The sequence below is a fragment of the Rhodotorula graminis genome (genome assembly GCF_001329695.1).
Source record: "Rhodotorula graminis WP1 unplaced genomic scaffold RHOBAscaffold_7, whole genome shotgun sequence".
NCBI lineage: Eukaryota > Fungi > Basidiomycota > Microbotryomycetes > Sporidiobolales > Sporidiobolaceae > Rhodotorula > Rhodotorula graminis.
Window position 1 is genome coordinate 873,542 of NW_017264934.1, and position 19,399 is coordinate 892,940.

The 19,399-nt window shown below is 67.1% G+C and overlaps 9 protein-coding genes across 9 annotated transcripts; 3 read left to right on the forward strand and 6 right to left on the reverse strand.

Moving 5' to 3' along the window:
• Positions 1 to 44: 44 nt before the first annotated feature.
• On the reverse strand, positions 45 to 1,671 carry RHOBADRAFT_53833 (uncharacterized protein). The gene is made up of 8 exons (XM_018417028.1): positions 1,610 to 1,671; positions 1,443 to 1,529; positions 1,247 to 1,367; positions 1,031 to 1,183; positions 762 to 957; positions 537 to 678; positions 428 to 472; positions 45 to 319 (listed from the first exon to the last, which is right to left on the reverse strand). The coding sequence occupies exons 1-8, from the start codon at positions 1,639 to 1,641 to the stop codon at positions 166 to 168; spliced, it is 930 nt and encodes a 309-aa protein (XP_018270955.1). The 5' UTR covers positions 1,642 to 1,671; the 3' UTR covers positions 45 to 165.
• Positions 1,672 to 2,108: 437 nt separating this feature from the next.
• On the forward strand, positions 2,109 to 3,413 carry RHOBADRAFT_36871 (uncharacterized protein; the record flags this gene model as incomplete). The annotated part of the gene is made up of 7 exons (XM_018413392.1): positions 2,109 to 2,291; positions 2,364 to 2,720; positions 2,798 to 2,888; positions 2,960 to 2,973; positions 3,036 to 3,109; positions 3,169 to 3,232; positions 3,297 to 3,413. 7 exons carry the CDS (start codon positions 2,109 to 2,111, stop codon positions 3,411 to 3,413), a joined length of 900 nt encoding a protein of 299 aa, XP_018270956.1.
• Positions 3,414 to 5,031: 1,618 nt separating this feature from the next.
• RHOBADRAFT_36872 (uncharacterized protein) lies at positions 5,032 to 6,865 on the reverse strand. The gene is made up of 9 exons (XM_018413393.1): positions 6,837 to 6,865; positions 6,586 to 6,765; positions 6,436 to 6,524; positions 6,240 to 6,361; positions 6,049 to 6,183; positions 5,910 to 5,990; positions 5,715 to 5,851; positions 5,399 to 5,650; positions 5,032 to 5,324 (listed from the first exon to the last, which is right to left on the reverse strand). The coding sequence occupies exons 4-9, from the start codon at positions 6,288 to 6,290 to the stop codon at positions 5,090 to 5,092; spliced, it is 891 nt and encodes a 296-aa protein (XP_018270957.1). The 5' UTR covers positions 6,291 to 6,361; positions 6,436 to 6,524; positions 6,586 to 6,765; positions 6,837 to 6,865; the 3' UTR covers positions 5,032 to 5,089.
• A 1,184-nt stretch (positions 6,866 to 8,049) lies between these two features.
• On the reverse strand, positions 8,050 to 10,208 carry RHOBADRAFT_31845 (uncharacterized protein; the record flags this gene model as incomplete). Its single annotated transcript, XM_018412997.1, has 8 exons — positions 8,050 to 8,186; positions 8,263 to 8,367; positions 8,442 to 8,617; positions 8,693 to 9,024; positions 9,092 to 9,232; positions 9,304 to 9,567; positions 9,632 to 9,712; positions 9,864 to 10,208. The coding sequence occupies 8 exons, from the start codon at positions 10,206 to 10,208 to the stop codon at positions 8,050 to 8,052; spliced, it is 1,581 nt and encodes a 526-aa protein (XP_018270958.1).
• Positions 10,209 to 10,322: 114 nt separating this feature from the next.
• Positions 10,323 to 11,581, reverse strand: RHOBADRAFT_53836 (uncharacterized protein; the record flags this gene model as incomplete). The annotated part of the gene is made up of 4 exons (XM_018417029.1): positions 10,323 to 10,439; positions 10,529 to 11,180; positions 11,244 to 11,402; positions 11,537 to 11,581. 4 exons carry the CDS (start codon positions 11,579 to 11,581, stop codon positions 10,384 to 10,386), a joined length of 912 nt encoding a protein of 303 aa, XP_018270959.1. The 3' UTR covers positions 10,323 to 10,383.
• A 151-nt stretch (positions 11,582 to 11,732) lies between these two features.
• Positions 11,733 to 12,344, reverse strand: RHOBADRAFT_31846 (uncharacterized protein; the record flags this gene model as incomplete). The annotated part of the gene is made up of 3 exons (XM_018412998.1): positions 11,733 to 12,046; positions 12,115 to 12,215; positions 12,307 to 12,344. 3 exons carry the CDS (start codon positions 12,342 to 12,344, stop codon positions 11,733 to 11,735), a joined length of 453 nt encoding a protein of 150 aa, XP_018270960.1.
• A 2,418-nt stretch (positions 12,345 to 14,762) lies between these two features.
• Positions 14,763 to 15,549, forward strand: RHOBADRAFT_66502 (uncharacterized protein; the record flags this gene model as incomplete). Its single annotated transcript, XM_018418988.1, has 1 exon — positions 14,763 to 15,549. A coding segment is annotated over one exon (785 nt), but the record flags the coding sequence as incomplete, so codon positions are not given.
• Positions 15,550 to 15,665: 116 nt separating this feature from the next.
• RHOBADRAFT_44432 (uncharacterized protein) lies at positions 15,666 to 16,650 on the forward strand (the record flags this gene model as incomplete). The annotated part of the gene is made up of 5 exons (XM_018414407.1): positions 15,666 to 15,672; positions 15,735 to 15,851; positions 15,883 to 15,984; positions 16,141 to 16,369; positions 16,539 to 16,650. 5 exons carry the CDS (start codon positions 15,666 to 15,668, stop codon positions 16,648 to 16,650), a joined length of 567 nt encoding a protein of 188 aa, XP_018270962.1.
• A 60-nt stretch (positions 16,651 to 16,710) lies between these two features.
• On the reverse strand, positions 16,711 to 19,324 carry RHOBADRAFT_66503 (uncharacterized protein). Its single transcript, XM_018418989.1, has 12 exons — positions 19,257 to 19,324; positions 19,144 to 19,169; positions 18,934 to 19,080; positions 18,852 to 18,863; positions 18,508 to 18,791; positions 18,407 to 18,424; positions 18,105 to 18,340; positions 17,838 to 17,920; positions 17,224 to 17,626; positions 17,128 to 17,140; positions 16,986 to 17,062; positions 16,711 to 16,905 (listed from the first exon to the last, which is right to left on the reverse strand). Exons 1-12 carry the CDS (start codon positions 19,309 to 19,311, stop codon positions 16,808 to 16,810), a joined length of 1,452 nt encoding a protein of 483 aa, XP_018270963.1. The 5' UTR covers positions 19,312 to 19,324; the 3' UTR covers positions 16,711 to 16,807.
• Positions 19,325 to 19,399: the final 75 nt, after the last annotated feature.

Genomic DNA, 19,399 nt, shown 5'->3' on the forward strand with positions numbered 1-19,399 from the left:
TGCTTTCTATCGCTTGGTTCAGGGCCTCTCGTACTTTGCAGGAGAAATGGGCAATCTTGGGTTTTCACTTCCAGCTGTACATTGTCGAGGAATTCGCTCGAAAGCCGCCGAGAGACGTCCTGCCTGCCTCGCCGCGCTCGAGCCCCGCTCGACCCGCTCCCTGCTCTACCCTCGCGCCTCGCCGTCGTCCTCGTCCCGCTCGCCCCGCAAGCGCGCCACCTCGTCGCGGACCCACTGCGGGATGAACAGGTCCTCGTGCAGGTCGGAGAAGGGCGTGTCGGGCGTCGGCGAGTAGCGCTGCAGGTCCGGCGTGGTGAGGCTGAGGGCAGGTTGATGAGGGAGAGGAAGTGGAGGAGGGTGGGTGAACGAGGGAAGTCAGATACTCGTCGGGCGAGGAGAGAGCGAGGGAGAGAGAGAGTGGGCGCACCCTCGCAGGTGCCGCAGGACGAGCTCGTCAATCTCGAAATTGCCGCTGCGCTCGAAGCTCGTCAATGAAGCTCGAATGACGGAGAGGAAAAGGGAAACCGAGAGCGCACCTGTAGCTCGAGCCCTCCTCTTCGAGCATGGCGAACGCTGCGTCGGCGACGATGGCCGGGTGGCGCGCGTTCTTGTCACGCCCCTCGCTCCCGATGAGCATGCGGATCGCCTCGGTCGAGATGTAGGTCAAGGGCCACAGCGCTGCGGGCGATGACGGCGGACGAAAGTCGTCAGTCGCTGCTCGACCGTCCTCGCAAACTCCTCGGGGAGAACGGCGGACGCACCGTTGACGCCGACCTTGCCTCGAAGCTCACCCGCGAGCCCGACTGACGCCAGGCTCATCCCGAATTTGGCCATGGCGTACGCCGTGCTGGGCCCGAGCATGGTCGGCTCGAGGTTGCCGCGTAAGGGCGGCGCGAGCGTGAGGATGTGCGGGTTGCGGCCTTGCGACGCCGAGTCGAGGAGGTGCGGGATGGCGAGCTGTTGCGGTGCAAAGATGAGTGTCGCTCGAGAGGGTGCGACCGGGGCAGAGAGGCAGAGAGCGAAAGTGCACCTTGGAGACGAGGAAGGTGCCGCGACCGTTGATGGCGTGCATGAGGTCGAACGTCTTGACGCTCGTGCTCTGCGAGTCGGTGAGCGAGATGGCCGACGCGTTGTTGATGACGAGGTCGATGCCGCCAAACTTGCTCGCCGTCTCCTCGATGGCCTGTAGAGCGATGTCAGCTCGACTCGGCGGCACAGGGGGCAAGAGAGAGGGAGGAGAGCGCACCTTTTCGACCTGGTCGGCCTGGCGGATGTCGACGACGAGCGGAAGAGCCGTTCCACCGGCCTCCTCGATGGCCTTGGCCGCCGTGTAGATGGTCCCGGGAAGCTTCGGATGCGGCTCGGCACTGTTGTAAGAACCGAGAGACTCAGCTCGGGTGGGCCGCGAACGGTCGAGGAGGGGAGGGGGAGGAGAAGCTCACGTCTTGGCGGCGATGGTGACTTGTGCGCCCCGGTCGCGAGCGAGCTTGAGGGCAATGGCGAGGCCGATACCTCGAGAGCCGCCCGAGCTGCGGGTAGGCGTGGAGGGTCAGCTCGAGGCGAATGTGGGGAAGGGAAGAGGGCGAGGGGGACGAGGAGAGGCACGCACACGAAGACGCGAGGGTTGCGGGCCAGGGGCATGTCGACAGAGGCTGTGCGGGTCGACGCAGGCTGGAACGAGCCAAGCAGAGGTTGTGGGAGGAGCGAGAGCTGGGGTGCCGGCTTCATCAGCTCGCCGTCCTCTCGCCTCGTCCCTCACCTCCCTCACAACGGTGAGTGCGTAGGGAAGGACCTCAGTCAGCACCACTGAGCCTGACTGCACCGCCCTGTCTACCTCGCGTTCGCCCACGCTCTGCCCTCGCACCCCTCGCCCTCGGCACGCGCCTTCCGCCACGACCGCACCTCGCCTCGACTTGCACACCAGCTCTGTCAGTGCGCATGACAGCCTGAAGGTGCGCCCGACTTTCCCTGAGCCCACCTCTACCCGCTCTGACCCTCTTGTGCCCAGCAGACGATCAACTCTCCTCACGACCTCTCTTGACGACCTTCACGACCTTCACGACCCGCACGACCTCGCACGACCACGCCACGATCCGCCCACGACCTCGATGAGCAGCAGCCACACGTCTGCCGCCGGCTGCCCCGTGCACGAGGCGCTCCCTCACGACCCTGTCCCCTTCTTCTCCTCGGGCGACATCAACTTCAATGCGCACGACGTCGGCTGGCTCGTGTGCGGCACACTCGCCTTCGTGGCGACCATCACGTCGTGTTGGCTCATCCGCAAGCACCTGGTCCGTCCCCTCTCGCACTCGGCCCAGCCGCATTCCGAGGTCCAGCCGAGCTGACCTCTGCGAGGCCCGCAGTCGTTCTACTACCACCCGACCGAGCAGCGGCACATCGTCCGCCTCCTCGCCATGCCCATCGTCTACGCCATCTGCTCGTTCCTGTCCTACTTCTGGTACCGCCAAGCCCTGTACTTTCAGCTCGTCCGCGACTGCTACGAGGCCATTGTCATCGCCGAGTTTTTTTTCCTCCTCCTCTCGTTCCTGTCGAACCCGCCGCCGACATCCGAGGAGCCGATCCCGACCCCGTACGCGACCAAGGCGGAGCGAGACGCCCAGCTGCGCGAGTCGGTCAAGGACCTTCACCTCCGCAAATGGATGTGGCCTCTCGGGTTCCTTAAGTGGCGGCCTGCTGGCGGCGGACCGGGCGAGGGCGAGGTGCGCCCACATCTCTCCTTTTTGTTGCGCTCGAGGTCGTTGCCCGTCGAGCCCGCACTGACTCGTTGCGCGAACAGGCCTTTCTCTGGTGGATGCGGGTCTGTATCGGCCAATATGTCCTCGTGCGGCCGCTCTCGACGCTCGCATCCGTCGTCGGCGAGGCTACAGGTGCGTCGCGTCGCTCTCTGGCTCTTTGGGTCCTTGAGCGCCGGGACTGACCCTTTCTCTCCCTCGCGCAGGCTACTATTGCCTCGTGCGTCCTCGTTTTCCCGCCTTTCTGCGCCTCTCACTGACTCTATCTGCTCCTGTCTGCAGGCTTCTTGGTCGCCGAGGTTTGTCCACGTCTGGGCGAGCGCAGCAATCACCATCTCGGTCACCATCGCCATGTAGTACATCCGGCCGCCTTCCACCTCCGAAGCGTCCTCAACTGACTTACTCGCCCATGCAGCTGCGTCCTCCAGCTCTACATGCCGCTTCGTGAACCTCTCAAGCCCTATCAGCCCGTCTTAAAGGTGCGCCCCGTCTCGCTTCGTCGTCTCGCTCGAGCGACTCGCTCACGCCTTCGTCCCGACGCAGTTCCTCTGCGTCAAGCTCGTCGTCTTCTTCACGTTCTGGCAAGAGACTGCCCTGAGCTTCCTCGTCACGGTCGACGTGCGTCTCTGCGCATCTCTCGGGCCCGGTCGCATCCACTGACTCGTCGTCGGTCCCTCAGGTTATCAAGAACCGGCAATATTGGACCGCCGAGGAGATCGTCGTCGGCCTGTCGGCGCTCCTGTCGTGCCTCGAGATGGTCGTGTTCGCCTTCCTCCACGTCAAGGCGTTCTCGTACCTTCCCTACCGCGCCCTCGCCCCGTCCGTCCGCTTCTCGCCCGACGGTCGCCCGCTCCTCTCGACCCCGGCCGACCCACCCCTCGAGCTCGACGCCGGCAAGACGCACTCTTTCGCCTCCTGGTCCGCCTGGAACGCTCGCGTCGCGGCCCGGGATGCCGCCCTCTCGCGCCTCGCCAAGCCTAAGCCCCCCTCGGGCTTTGACCCCTCGAGCGGCGCCGGCCCGCGCAAGGCCGACGGCCTCCCGCTCTTGCAGCAGACGCGCAAGTGGCCGGCGCTCCTCGCGGCGCTCGACTTGCGCGACCTGTTCGGCGAACTCGGCGACGAGACGAGGTTCGTGCTCCGAGGCGGCAGGGTCGACGAGGCGGCGCTGCTCGAGGTGCGCCGGCGCGACGACCTCGAGAAGGCGTTCGGCGAGAGGAGGCCGGCCGTCAGAGGCGGCGACACCGCGTTCGGCGACGGCGAGAAGGAGGGAGAAACGGCGGTCGAGCGCGACCTTCGGCGGCTGCGCGAGGGTCGGTCCCGCCCATCGTCGCGCACGCGCCTCGCCGAGGACGGCAGCTTTCTCGCTCCCGGCGTCACGAGGCCGGCGGCACAGCGAGCGCCGGCAGCACTCGCCGTCCTCGAGCGTGAGCCGGTCGACGAGCGTGACTCGCCGGCGCCCGGCTGGTGGGCGTCGCTCCGCAGCGCCGGCTCGCGCCCTCCTCGTCCGCCTCTCGACAATCGCGGCACGTTCGAGCAGCTCCCTCGTCTCGACTACGACCGCCTGCCTGTCAAGAACGTGTACGCCGTCGTCGGCGACAACTGGCACATCCCCGTTCCGCCGGCGCATCGGGCCGGCACGCCTCTCGGCACCTCGTCCCGCCACCAGCAGTCGCACGCACAAGCTCGTCGTGCCTGTACGTCTCGCAAGGAGCCCTCAACCGCGTCGTCCGCCGCGCCCTCGCACGACTCGTTCACCCACCTCCCGCGCACGAGCCTCCGCCCAGCCTCCTACGTACCGCCACACCGAGCGAGCCCGCTCCCATCGCCACCGCCATTCTCGCACTTTGACCGGTCATTGCCGGCGTCGCCGCCGTCCAGCACGTCGAGCCGCACCATCTCGGCGCACGCCGGCAAAGCTCCTCCCGCCTTCTCGACGCCGCCGGCGGCCCTACCTTGCACCTCGTCGCGCACGCAATCTCACGCGCCAACGCCACCTTCTTTGGTCACGTCGCGAGCGTCGCCGCCTGCGACAGTCGCCCTGGCGCCGCCCCCGGCGGTCCTGCTCATGGCGAGCGTCGAGTCGAGGCACTCGCACGGGCTTCCTCCCGGAGCCATGCCGCCTCGTTCTTGAGCTCCCACGCCTGAACCCGATACCCCCTCGCTCTTTGCCCTTAACTCTCGCACCCTGTCCTTTGTTTACCCTCTTTCGCAAACCTAATCTCGTTCCTGTTCTCATTACTCGTGCTCGCACTCTCTCTCGCGCTCTATCTCGCGCTCGGACGTTCAGAATCTCATTCGCAATGCAACACCTTCTCGCCACCGTCGCCCTCTGCGACTCAAGCGCCGTCCGGCTCGACTGAGAGAGCCTCCTCCTCGTCCTCCTCCGAGTCGTCGAGCGCGAGCCAAAGCGCCCTCTTGACGTAGTCGACGAGACGAGACGACGGCGGCGACGAGGGCAAAGACGCCGGCTCTTGCTGCGAGATCTCGTTGCCGGCGGTCGAGGGACGTGTCAACGAGAGGATCTGGATCTCGGCCTTGCGCTGCAAGTGAAGCATGAACTCGAGCTCGCGCCTGCGCTCGCCGGACCAACAGTCAGTGTTTGGTACGAGAGAGAGGGAGAGAGAGGAAGAGAGAGGGTGACGCACCTCCAAGCGTCGGGGAGGTCGTCCTTCTTGAGCATCGAGAGCGCTTTGACCCTGTCGGCCTTGGTGAGCGGCAGGAGGTCGTCGCGGTCGACGCCGAGCGCGGCCCACTCGGTGCCCTTGATGCCGAGCCACTGCAAGCGCGGTACGACGAGGTTGTGCGCATCGTGCGACTGGAGGGACGAGCCGTGCGCGTAGACCGACAGGATCGACAGGCCGTGCGGGTCCGAGTCGACGAGGGCGAAGATGGGCGTGCTGCTCGAGGTCGCAAGGCGAGTAAGTGGCGGGCCTTGATCGAAGCGAGAGAGACGAGACGCACAAGGGCAGGTCGTCCGAGAGGCGCTTGAGGAGCTCGCGCGTCGCCAAGTCCGGATAGCCCTTGCCGGTGAGAAGGACACCGGCGCCGAGCTCGTCGTCGTCCAACAAGCTTGATGAGACGAGCGACTGAAAGACAGCCTGCGAGTGGACGCGTCAGAGTGAGTCGAGAGACAGGAGAGGAGAACTGCCGGCGCACGTCTTTTTCGACGACGAGCACCCACTTGACCTTCTCAAGCTCGAGGCGGTCGACGAGCGTGCCCGGCGGGACCAGCGTGCCCTGTAGAGGTCAAGGGTGAGGTCCAGACGCTGAGGGTGAGGGCGGCGGTGAGACGCACCCGGTCTGCAGAAGAGAGCTCGCTGCCGTCGGTGAGGACGAGCTTGACGGCGCCGGCGAACAGGCCTTTTGCGGTCGCGACGACGTTGAGGTCGCTGCGGCGCACACGTAGCGATGCGGCGAGGTCGTCGACGAGCTGCGGAAAGGGCATTAGTGCCGAGAACGCGAGGGAGAGGAAGCGAGACGGCGCACCGAGTCGACAATGGCCTGCTTGACGAAGAGGGTGACGTCGCGGTAGAACATGTCGCGCTTCGTGTAGACGATGCCGTTCTTGAGCGCCTCGAGGACGAGCTCGACGACCTTGAGGAGGCAGGCTGCGCGAAGAGAGAGTCAGGACCCGGCGCTCGTTCAAGGGGCCCGAGCGGCAGCTCACCGAGTTCGCGGGCACCGAGGCGCAGGTTGCCGCCATGACCGTATCGGCGAGGAAACTTGATCGACTGCGTCTTGCTGCGCTCGGCGTTGACCAGGGCGGACGACCTGCTCGAGCTAGAAGTTAGAGCGGGCGACTTGGGAAGGCTCCGAAGGTGGCTCGACGCACTCGTTCTCGCCACCGCGCCGGACCAGAACGACCTCGACCTTGCGGATCGTCGACTTGTGCGCCTTGAGCTGCTGCTGGGAGCTGCCGCTGATCTGCTCGCTCGGCTCAGGCGCGACGGCGTCGACCAGTTGTCCAAGGACGGCGAGCGCGAGGTGCTCGAGCGAGTCGACGATGGCGAACCTGCCCAGGAAGGAGGCGTCACTTTGAGTCCCTTGAAGGTGGGAAACGGATCAGGCGAAAGGTAGACGCACCGACGCTCCTCCTTCGACCAGGGCACGCCAGTCTTGGGCGAAACCTTGGGCAGCGGCGCGAGTCGAAACTGCCGGCGCTCCGTCTCGACCACCTTCTGCTCGACCGCCTCGCCCACACCGAGCGCCTCGACGCCCTCGATGGCCGCCTCGGCCCGGTCCCCTGCCCTCGAGCCGTTCGCGCCGACGCGCTCGTCGTCCTCGCTCGGCGCTCGACAGCCCTTCTTGTCCACGACCCGCCTCACACCCTCAGTCGGAGAGCGCGTCGGCTCGACAAGGAGGCCCGACTCGCGCTCGTGTGGCGGCTGAGCGTGCGGATCGACGTAGCCGAAGAAGGCGTCCATCTCGGCCTGCGTCGGGCTCGCCCGCCGCTCGATCGAAGCCGCCGCTCCGGCGCAGGTGTCGCGAGGTAGTTGTAGGACGAAAGGGATGTCGGAAAAGGGAGGCGAGGTCGAGGGCTGGGGCGGGGAGGGTTGGAGGAAGGGCGAGGGTCGGTGCGGCGGCGAGCGAGAGGACGACAGCGCCTTCTGCGAGTCGATGTCGCCTGCTCCGACGGCGGGCTGCACCTTTCCGACGATGACGAGGGGCGAAGGCGACCGCGAGAAGGCGAGGAGCTGGTCGTCGTGCGGGTTGAGCGAGTCGAGGTCGGGCGGGGAAGGGGTTGGCGGCGCCGGCGAGGGGGAGCGCGAGCTGCACTCGGAGGCCGACGAGAACGAGAGCGTCGGTAGGTCGTCGCTGAGGTGCTCGGCGGTGTCGCTGAGCGCGTCGAGGTACAAGTCGTCGTCGGATGCTGCTCCATCGTCTGCGAGCTCGCCCTCGTCGACGACGCCTCGCCCGGCGCCGCTCATGCCGTCGCCGGCCTCGTCGACGAGTAGGCTGAAGGTGGAGCTGGCGACCGACGCACTGCGCAGGCGGTGGAAGGCGGCGCGTGGGGCGCCGGCGAGCGAGAGGTTAGTCGACTCGCTCGCGTCGTCGACGGCGTGCGGCTCGGGCTCGTCGGTCCAGCCCGGCAGGTCAAACAGGTCCATGTCGGGTCGACGAGTGACGAACAGGAGGGGGAGAGTCGAGAGCGAGAGGTGAAGAGAAAGAGGGAGAGGAGGACCGGGCGCTCGACGATCTCTCACACGCCGCAAGCTCTCGAAAGACAACGAGGACGAGAGGAACAACAAGCACGACACTGCGCATGCATCATCCTTACCGCACGCGCCCTGGCCCCTCACTTGGACGTGCTCGCGCCAGGCTTCCCGATCCCGCCGCCCTTGGGCACGTGCGAGAACGCGCCCTCGGCGAACCACTTGGCGTTGGCCTCGTCCACCTTGCTGCGCATCTTGCTCGGGTCGACGAGCTCGAGACCTGCAAAGGCGAGGGCGAGGGAGAGGGTCAGTCAGGCGAGCGCAAGATGGGGCGAAAGGGAAGGGCAGGGACGCACCCTGCACGGGCGTGAACGCGAGCGACGTCGCCAGGCCGGATGTTGCGGTACCCGACACGGGCTTGATGGACGCGATGCGGCCCTTGGCCGACTTGGACAATTTCGCTGCGGGGGTGTGGTGCTGGTCAGTCCTGCTGGGCTCGGCAAGGGAGAGAGGAGGACGGAAAGAGGGGACGCACCCTTGCTCCTCGCCTCGGCAACGTTCGCCCGCACCCTCCCGCTCGACGACCCGATCATGCCCATGCCCTGCACGTCGTCGTACGCGCCGACCTCCTCCTCGGCCTCGCCGAACTTGAGCCGGTTCTGCAGCTTGCGCAGCTCGGTTTGCGCGTACGCCTCCTTGGCCTTGCGCGCGCTGTGGACAACGCAGCAAAGAGTGAGCTCGACGCACGAGGCAAAGAGGGAGAAGAGGACGAGAGAGTGGACGCACCGCTTGCCGCCTCGCCGGTTCTTCTTCTGCGCGTCGGGCCTCGGCAGCGCCTTGGTCACCTTGCTCGGCGCCGGCCTCGCGAGCCGCTCCATCTCGCCCTCGAGCTTGCCCTTCATCTCCTCGCCGAAGCTGCCCGTCGGCGCGCTCTTGGCCATGTCGACCCTCGCCGCGAGCGCCACCTTGGCGCCCACCTTGCGCTGCGCCTTCATGCGGTCCTCGTTGCGCGTCTGCTGCACGAGCGGGCACTGGTAGATGAAGCCGGTGTGCAGGCGGTCGACCGAGTGCGCGGCGGTCGAGAAGCCCGTATTGGCGCGCTTGACGGCGCCGAGGAGCTGTGGACGAGAACGAGAAGGTCAGGGCGGGTCCGACAGCGCGAGGACTGGCGAGACTGAGACGTACGTAGATGTTCGAGTGCGGGATCCGGACGAGGCCCTGCAGGCCGCCCGCGATGCCGAGGATCTTGGTCGCCGTCTGCGTGCCGACGATGGCCGAGATGTTGGGCGCGAGGAGCGTGATGCGCGACTCGACGTACTCGAGGATCTGCAAGGGTGGCATGTACGTCAAAATGTGCTCGCTGGAGGGGAGAGGAGGCGAGAGAAGGGCGAGCGCACCGTCCGCTTCGACTGGTCGAGGCTGAACATGAGGTCGACCGCGCCCTTGACGACGTTCCACTCGGTGTCGGACAGCTGCTGGCCCTTGGTCGTCGCCGCCGTCACCTTGACGGCCATGACCGAGCCCGAGGGAAGGATGCCGGCGATGTCGCCTTGCAGCTCGGGGCCGTTTCCGAGCGCGAGGATGACGCGGCAGTAAGGGAGGGGGGACGAGACGAGCGAGTCGAGCTCGGGGAATCGGGGCAGGTAGTGGTCGCGGATGAACTGTGTGCGGCGGAGCGAGTCAGGATGGTGCCGCGAGGCGAGAGGGGAGGGAGAGCGAGCGCACCTTGTGGACGACGAGCATCTCGTTGTCGATCTCGACGCTCAGGTTGTTGGCCTGCACGATGAGGAGGTACTCGCTGCTCTCCTGATCGCTCGCGAGGTTCGGGTCGGGGTTCTCGCGGTAGTGCTCGATCTTCTGCTCGAGGTGGAGCCGACGAGGGGAGGGGGATGAGGAGGGGGCGGGGTCAGCTTAGTCGCACGGGCAGAGCGCATGCCAGAGAGAGCACGGGACGCACCTGGAGGACCTCGCGCATCGTCCTGCTGCCCTGGAGCCGCGCCACCTTGCCCACCTCTGCGACGCCGGCCAAGTCCATCGCGTTGACCGCCTCCGGGTCCACCTCGTCTGCCGGGCGCACGCCGCCTTCAGGGACGTGCACCTCGCCTGCAGCACCACCGAGGAGCGCCTCGTCGACGTCGCCCGCCTCGCCGTCGCCGTCGTCGTCGCCGTCGGCTTGTGGTGCGCTCGTCGAGGCGGTGGCTGCGCTGGGCCCGGCCATGGCGCTGTCGAGCTCGTCGTCGACGTCCGAGCCGCTGCCGAGGTCGTCCAGGTCGTTCATGAGCTCATCGGCGAGGCTCGTCATGGTGAGGTGAGGGAGCGAGTTGGGTGAGGAGCGAGAGGAGCTGGCGGACGAGAGCTTGCAACGACCAGGTCATCCAGCTCGGCTCTACGTGCTGCTTTTCTCTCTCTCGAGGTCGACATGATGATGTCTGAAATGCAGTACAACAGCTGGACAGAGACACTAGACAAGTCGACGGTCAGGCGGCGGTCGACACCTCGGAGCGGACAAAGTTGCGCCGGTTCAGAAGCGCACCTGCGACGTACGTCGAGGAGGAGGGTCAGTACGACGTCGTGTGGATGCGGACGGCGGAAGAGAGACGAGAGAGGAGGACGAGGACGCACCCTTGAGCGAGCGGATGTCGGCCTTGAAGTTGTGCGTCACCTCCTGGAGCGCCTTCCTCTCGCCCGTCGCCGTCGAGCTGCCCGGCGCGCCGTACGCGCCGTAGGGACGGTACGTGTGGAACGTCTGCGCCGAGTACGTCTCGGACTCGAGGTACTCGTTGAGCGTGACGAGCGACCGCATGAGCATGCCCTGCGGCTGGACGAGGTTGGACGGGTTGGTGAGGCCGCCTGCGTGAGGCGAAGTGGTCGAAGGGACGGAGGGTGTGGCGGCGGCTTGAAGCTCGGCGTAGAGCGAAGCGAGGGAGGTGGTGAGGGGCGCGAGGATGCGAGGAGGTGGGGGCAAGGTCGGCTCGGGTGCTGCTGCCGCCGTGTCGCCTTCTGCCGCCGCAGCCTCGCCCTTGTCGAGCAACGGCTCCTTCTCCGCGTCCTGCGCCTGGCCCGCCGGCTCGCCCGCAGCCACAGTCTCCTCCTCCGGCTCCTCCTTCAGCTTGCGCCTGAACTCGAGCGCGTCGGCTCCTCCCAGCCGCGCGATGCCCGTCGAGGTCGTGAACGCCTTGAGCACATCAAAGAGCTTGGTGTAGGCGGCATCGTGGATCGAGAAGAGGCGAGAGCGGGCCTTGAGGGCGACGACGAGACGAGGGAAGATGATGGTCTGCACGAGAGGGGCTCGTCAGCTGCCGCTGCGAGCCGAGAGGCAAGAGAGAGAAAGACGCACCTTGTAGACCCAGGCGACCGCTGCACTGATGGAGCCGCCGATGAAGACGAGGGCGGCGAGGGTGCGGAGGAAGGTCGGGACCGACGAGTTTGGCGCGTATGCCGGGGGTGCGGCGAGGTACAGCGGGGCTTGAGAGTAGTTTCGGGGCGGTACGGGCACCTGCGCGCGGGTCCAGGGTCAGTGACGAGGGCGGGACGAGTAGCCGGACTCGGACGACGGACCGGTTGACGAGTGGGGGCCAGGGGCGGCGCAGAGTCGCTCGACGAGGCTGGCGGGAGCACAGACGAGCGCACGGCGTTCTCTGTCGGCTCGGTCGGCGGCTGCGGGGCTTGCGACATGGCGAGAGACGGTACAGCGGGTGAGAGGCGAGAGCGAGAGCAGCTCACGGGCGAGACCACGCTCACGCTCGACTCGCGCCGGCTCAACGACGACAGGTGCGATGCAAGAGTGTAGAAGTACAGAGGACAGCGCTGCTACGGGACACCTCGCTCAGGGCACGACCGCCACGCCCGCGCTCCTGCAACTGCCCAGCACACTCTTCGCCAGCGACTCGAGCGGGATGTGCCGCAAGTGCTCGTCGCGCTGCTTGATCTTGGCAATCTCGAACACGTGCTTCATGCTCAGCGTGCCCGCCGGAGCCACGTTGGGCCGCCCCGTCTCGCCCGAGCCCGTCTCGATGCCGGCCGCCGTCTTGACGAGGTGCATCGTCGGCGGCGACTTGGTCACGAACGTGAACGTGCGGTCGGGCTGGATCGTGATCAGGACGGGCGTGGGCGTCCCTGCGACCAGGTTGGCTGTTCGTGCTGCGAGGGCGACAGGCAGAGGTCAGCTCGAGGGGGAAGCTCGAGAGGGGAGAGGACGACGAGCGCACCGTTGAACTCCTTGACAAAGTCGATGCTCTTGACACCCCTCGCACCGAGCGCAGGACCGACTGGAGGCGCCGCAGTAGCCTTGCCGGCCGGGACGACGAGGCTGCAGCCGCCAACAAGGACGGGCGAGAGGGAGGAGAGGAGCAAGAGCAGTCAGCGCGCGCGCGCGCAGGAGGACAGGCGGCGGTGCTCACCGGACGATCTGCGCTGCTGCTTGTGCTGGCTTGGACATGGTCGCGGCGAGTGACGAGGGCGAGGAGGGGAGGAGACTCGCACCCTCCTCTCGCGCCTCGACCACCCGCTCCACTCCGCCCACCTCGACGAGCGGAGCTTGTGCAGCCACCGAGTACACCGGCCACGCTGTAGCAGCCGCTTGCGCTTGCGAGCGCGACCCTGCTCGCTCCCTCCATCGATTTCACCAACCTCATCTCCTCGAGCTCTTCGCCCAGTTTGAGCTCCGCCAACAGCGCCGGGCGCCGTCGAGACGCGACCAGTGCATGCCAGGTGGGTCAGTGGATCCGATGCGCTCGCTGTGCGCGGACGTAAGCGCTGTCCCGCCCTCCTTCCCCGGCTGCGCTCGTTCTTCATCCTCGCGAGGCGGGCGTGCCACTCGCGGTCGTCTCCTACTTTATGTGCTGCCTACGTGACGGAGGCTATACTCCTGCAGCTTTGCTCTCGAGCGCGGCGCGGCCCCTCGGCCTGCGCGCTGCTCTCGAACGGCTCTCGCTTTCGCTTTGTCGGCCCTCGTGCTGGCTCACGGCGGCCTCTCTGTCCGTGTGCGCCACGACAGAACGCTCTCCTCCAGTGGCAGGTCGAGTCGGCCGCACCGAGTGCGTCTGCTGCCTCGCCTCGCCGGTCGGCTGCGGACGATTCCTCGCGCTCGATCCCGTTCCCAGCTGTCCGCGGTCCTGCTCCGCTGCTCCGCTTCCTGGGCTCTTCACCTGAACGCGAGGATGCACTCTCGCTGCCTCGGTTGCTCGGCGGCAATCGAGCGATGCTCGCACGAGAGCGGGCGCGCGAGCTGGAGGACAAGAGGTCGATCGCAAAGTCGAGTCTGAGCTTTTTCGCTAGAGCGCTTGCAGGCTTGGGTAAACCCCATTTCCGAACGCAAGGTCATTCATCGGTACATAGCCGAGTCGCACAGGGCAAAGCGAGTTAACAACGAGACACCCGCCATCTCGCCAAGTCGGTCGCGGCGGCCGAGGAGGAGGAGCGCCTCTCACGTTCGTCGAAACCGCCGCTACCCGTCGCCTGCACCTGCTAGCGGTCCCAGCAGCTGAACAGCAGCTCCGTCGGTCCCCGGCACGCAGCCACCGCAGCCCCATCAGCGCTCACGCCGACCCGGGCCCTCATCCCTCATCGCCTCGGCTCCGGCGTCACCGACTTTGTACACGGCCTCGAGCGACACACTGCGCACCCTCAGCAGCCTCGAGTACCGCCTCTCGACTCGATCCGCACCCGTCGACCGCCGCACGCCGCCACAAGCCGCCGCCGCCGCAACTCGCGCGCCATGGCCTTCAACGGCATGAGCAGCCTGCCGGCCGTCTCGCAGCGCTCCCTCAGCATCACCGCGACCCAGTTCTCGTCCTTCGCCACCCCTGCCATCACCGTCCCCTTCCCCTCGGTGTACGGTGGCCAGAGCCAGATCCCGTTCACCTTCTCCAACACGGCGAGCTGGGCCGCGACCCGGGTCCCGACCACGCTCGGCGGCGCAGCGGCGACGGCCGGCATCCACTCGATCAACTCGCAGGCGAGCGAGGCCGGCTACCGCACGCACGACTACGGCAACGGCGGCGGCGGCGGGAGCAGCTGGCCGACCTGGGCGACGGCCGTCATCGCCTCGGGCGGCGGCGTTGCCCTCATCCTCATCGTCGTCGGCCTGTGCTGCTGGCGCCACCGCCGCAAGCAGAAGGCGGCGAGGAAGCGCGCGGCGGCGTTCGCGGCCGGCGGCGGCGGGTACGGCGTCGGCGACGGCAAGAAGCGGCGCAAGATGACCAAGCACGGCGCCGGCGTCTACACCGAGAAGCAGCCGGTCGCGGGCCGCAACGACCCTCGCCGTGCGCGATCGGCGGCGGCGGCAGCAGCAGCTCTCGGCGGCGCAGGCGCGGGCGCGGCGGCGGGCGCAGGCGGGCGGTCCAAGTCGCGCGGTCGGCGCGCGGGCAACCCGTACGACTATCCTCCCGCCCTCACGCCCGTCGGCGCCGGCAGCACGCCCGATTCGCCGTCGCAGTCGCAGATCCGCTCGCGCGACCTCGCGGCCCTCGGCATCGCCCGCCCCGTCTCGGCCTCGCCCTCGACCCGTCGCCAGCGCGAGTACGACCTCGCGACGCACCCGAACGCCTACCCGTCCGACTCGACCGCCTTCCCGCAGTTCGCCGTCCCGCGCGAGCGCCGCTCGCGCGAGTTTTCCGGCGGGTCCGACGGCGGCCTGCTCCCGCCTGCGGCCGGGTTCGCCTACCAGGAGGGCGACACGCGCCAGGCCGGGTACCAGACGCCGCCGCGACGCTCGCCCAATACGCGGTGGGGCGAGTATGACGACTCGCCCGGCCAGCACGGCTCCCCGGCGCGCCTCCTCACGAGCGGCGGCGAAGCGCGCGGCCAAGCGCAGGGCTACCTGTACCAGGACGACACGCCGAGGAGCAGCTTGACGATGTCGACGAGGGGTACGGGCGGCGGCGCGTACCGGTGGGACCAGGACCCGCACCTGGGCGAGCACATGCCCGACGCCGACGAGGTCAATGCGGCGCTCGGGCGCGCCATGATGGCCGACTCGGCGTCGTCGCAGGGCCACGGCGGCGGCATCGGCATGGCCTACGGCGAGCCTGGCGACGGCGGGCACCAGGCGCACGACCCGCACGCGCTGTCGGCGCACCGGTACGGCGTAGCGCAGCACGCGTCCGAGTTGCGCCGCTCGACGACGCCGACCTACCCGCCGCCGATCCCGTCGATGGCGTCGACGTCGCGTGCCGCATCTCGACAGGGCGACGTCGACTCGGCGAGGACGTCGACGTACGCCGCGAGCCACGACGGCCGGCGCCACCTCCAGCGCTCGACGACGCCCGACTATGCGCCGGCGGGCGGGCTCGGCGCGCCTCTCGCTCTCGGCGGCGGCGGCAAGGCGGCGCACGAGCGGTCGAGCAGCGGCGAGTCGGCGGGAGCGTCGACACGCGAGGGGAGGAACTACTCGCGAGCGTCGACGTACGCGACGGCCGAGGACGACCCCGGCGAGGACGAGCACGGCGCGCCGAGGGGAGCGTACGCGAGGTAGACGGCGAGGCGTCTCGATGGCTGAACCCCTCTCCCCTTCCTCGTTGCCCTCCTCGTCGTCGACTCTCGTCCGCCTCGCTCGAGGCTCTTGGACACTCTTCCCTCTCCCTCTCTCTCCGTGACTTTATCTTGTCGTATCTACTTGTAACACAGAGACACTGTCGTGCATGCAGCTGAGCGCAAAGAGAGAGAGACTCGAGCGGGTTGATGACGGAGACAGCTTCGCTCGAGGAGAGGCGCCACCACTTGCCGACCTGAACCACCTCCCCTCTCGCTACTCGCAGCCATGGTGAGTGCACGAGAGCCTGCACTGTCTACCAGAGCACCCTACTGACCCGCCGTGCTTCCCCCGCAGTCCACCGCCTCTCGCCGCCGCCTCGGTTCGTCGTCCTTCCCTCGTGGAAGCGCACCTCCCGCGCCGCTCGAGGGCCTGCGCTGCCTCTTAAGCTGGCACGGCCGCAGCACAGCGAACGTGCGCTGACCCTGCCGCCTACCCCTCGCAGTGCGCGACTTCAAGAAGCTGTCGTCCGACCCGCCCGGCGGCATCTCGGGCGCTCCTTGCGCCGACAACATCATGGTTTGGAACGCCGTCATCTTTGGCCCGGGTGCGTCCTTCTTCCACCTACTGTGCCGTCCCCTCTCAGGCGGGCACGAGGGGAGCTCACTCTCGCGACCCTCCTCCACCGCCCTCTCCCGCTCACCTCGTCCATCCTCTCCCTTCCGCGACTCGCCCTCCCCCTCGACCCGCCTCTACGACGCAGCCGAGACGCCCTTCGAAGACGGCACGTTCCGCCTCGTCCTGACGTTCGACGAGTCGTACCCGAACAAGCCGCCGGTCGTCAAGTTCCTCTCCAAGATGTTCCACCCGAATGTGTACGCCAACGGCGAGCTGTGCCTCGACATTCTCCAGAACCGGTGGAGCCCGACGTACGACGTCGCCGCCATCCTCACGTCGATCCAGAGCTTGCTGCACGACCCGAACCCGAACAGGTGCGTCCCTCTTCCTCGACTCTGCCTGCCACTCGTCCTCGCCCGAGACACGGCCCTGATCGTCTCTCCACGATTCTCCACTTTCTTGTGCGTCTCTCCACCCGACCTCTCGCCTGCACCCACCTCGCCTCGCTCGCCGCCTCGATGTACCTTCTCAACCCGTCAACAGCCCGGCCAACGCCGAAGCCGCCCAGCTCTACCGCGACAACAACAAGGAGTACGTCAAGCGTGTCCGGGCGACGGTCGAGCGGAGCTGGGTCGACGAGGACGTCGTCGAGTGAGCTTTCCGAGGTGGATTTCTCGTCTGTGTAGCTGCGTGTCTTTGCCTCGCTGTCCCTTTCGTTGTATCACTGCGCACGCTTCTCTCTATCCTTGACTCGCGAGAGCGGCCATGACTTCTCGCTCGAGAGCTACACAACGAGTACCGCGTCGGCCGTCTCACCGCTTGAGGTCCTTGCCAAACTCCTCGCGCAGGTCCTTGCCCTCGACGACGAGCTTGCGCGCACGCTCGAGAAGGCGCTCGATGCCGTCGAGACCTGCAAGGAGAGATCGTCCTCGGCTCGTGAGTTTGGCGCTCCAGGTCGCGCCAGACCGGGAGGAGCGAGAAGGGACGGACCGCGCTCGAGTTGGTCCTGGCTCGGGCCGAACGAGAGGCGGACGAAGTGGCTGGTCGGCGAGTCGAACAGGTTGCGGCTGCGAGGGCAGAACGTGAGTGACTGTACGACGAAGATGGACTCTGGTTGATGGTAGAGACGCACCGATGCGAGGGATCTGTAGGAGGACAGGAGGGAAGGGATCGAGTCAGTACGAGACGAGGGCAGGCTTCCCACGGCAGAGAGAGGAAGAGGACGCACTCAGGTCAAAGAAGCAGCCCGGTACGACGATGACTTTCTCCTTGAGCGCCTCCTCGAAGAAGACGAGGCCGTTGTCGAGCGGCTGCGGCAGCTCGGACAGGTCGAGCCACACGTAGAAGGATGACGTCGGCGGCCAATTGACGGCAAAGCCCATCTCGCGCAACCGGCCGACGACGTAGTCGCGTTTCTGGCGGAAGTGGCGCTGCAGCGCGATGCGGTCCTGCTTGACGCGGTCGCGCTCGAGGAGCGGGAGGGCGGCAACCTGGAGGACGTGCGACGCGCCGCCGTCGAGGAAGCCGCCGCTCTGGCCGAGCGCCCGGACGAGCGACTTGGGCCCGACGACCCAGCAGACGCGCCAGCCGGGTAGCCGCCAGCACTTGGTGAGGCCGTTGATGAGGATGACCTGCGCGAGGAAAGGCCGACGGTCAGTATCGAGAGAGAGAGAGAGAGAGAGAGAGAGAGAGAGAGAGAGAGAGAGAGAGAGAGAGAGAGAGAGAGAGAGAGAGAGAGAGAGAGAGAGAGAGAGAGAGAGGGAGGGAGAGAGAGAGAGGGATAGAGAGATAGAGAGAGAGAGAGAGAGAAAAGGCGAGGGAAGGGGAGGAACGGTGACTCACGTTGTCCTCGTTGACGTCGTCGACGAACTCGGCCGCCGACACCTGCGCGCCCTCGCCGAGGTCGTACACGTACTGCTCGTAGACTGTTACGAGGTGACGGAGAAGAAGTCGAGGGGCAAGAGAGGGGAGCGCGAGAGGGTGAAGGTGGACGGGGAGAAGGCGATGGGGCAGGGGAAACAGAGATCGGCGGGCGTCGGGAAAGGCGAATGAGAGAGTCCGTCTCGGATCGTCGCTGCGGAAGAGGAGGAGAGAGGGCGCAGGACGCACACTCGTCGAGGACCATCGTCGTGCCCTGCCTCGACAACTCGACGATCCGCTTGAGCTCCTCGCCGTGGATGACCTGGCCCGTCGGGTTGTGCGGGTTCGAGAGGAACAAAGCTGTGATACCCTGCTCGCGGATGAGCTCCTCGAGGTGGTCGATGCTCAGGTGGTAGCCATCCTCGGCGCGAAGCGTGGTCGGCAGCGGGACGAGGCGCTTGAACGACGAAAGGAGCTGGTCGTAGCTGCGCGCGCGGGCTACATCAGGAACGTGTAGGAAGATGGCAGCGTGCGAAGGAGAGCGGGCGCACCTGGTGTACTCGGGGATCCTGCGACGGGAAGACGAAGAGGTCAGGCCGCGGCTTGGGTCGCCAGAAATTCCCCGCCAGGATAAAGAGGGAGCTGGACGTACGTGTAGGACACAAAGACGTCGCCAATGACGCTCGCGACTCGAGTGAGGCCGGCTCGACCGCCCGGGACGATGCAGACGTTCTCCCAAGTGTACTGGCTCGCCTTGTCGGCGCGGTACGTGTCGTTGTAGTAGGCGGCGACCTTCTCGCGCAGCTCCTTGACGCCCGTCGTCGGCGCGTACTCGTTGACGTCGTCGCCGATGGTGGCCGAAAGGTCGGCGAGCGAGATCTTGTCGGGACGAGGCGAGGAGCCTTCGATGTGGGTGACCTCGGGAGCGCCCTGACCCTGTGGCGAGGCGGGGTGTCAGACACAACGTTTCGACAGGACGAAAAGGGCGACACGGACAAAGTTGGCCCACTGCGTGCGGCGTGCGGCTGGGTCAGCTCGGAGGTTCATGAGAGGAAGAGGAGCGAGATTCGGGGCGCACCTCGTTGCTCCCTGCAGTCCAGCCGTTGGCCATCGCGCGCTCCGACACATAGATGACGCCGGTCGAGCCAGGCGGGACGATGCCGGGCACGTCGTGGCCCTCCTTGTCGTCGGAATGGTGGCCGTGGCCCGGGACGGAGCGGAAGAGCTGCAGGGCGGCGAGTCAGTCACCGTTCTGCGCCCGAGAAGGGCGGGCCTGGGTGCTGCTCACCTTGTGCGCGTCCGAGTCGTCTTCGTCTGCGCGAGGGAGTCGTAACGAGCGTCATCAAGTGCACGAAAAGGTGGGGGTGGGGACGAAGGAGAGGGAGGAAGGGGACGACGCACGACGCGAGTGGTCCTTGACGCCTTGTACGAGGCGCTGTACTGGTGTGCTTGACATGGCTGGATTGGGCCGTGGGAGCTGTGGGAGCGAGAGGACGACGACGCGCGTTTGGTCGGTGTCGCTGGCTGCGCACCTCGATTCAGCC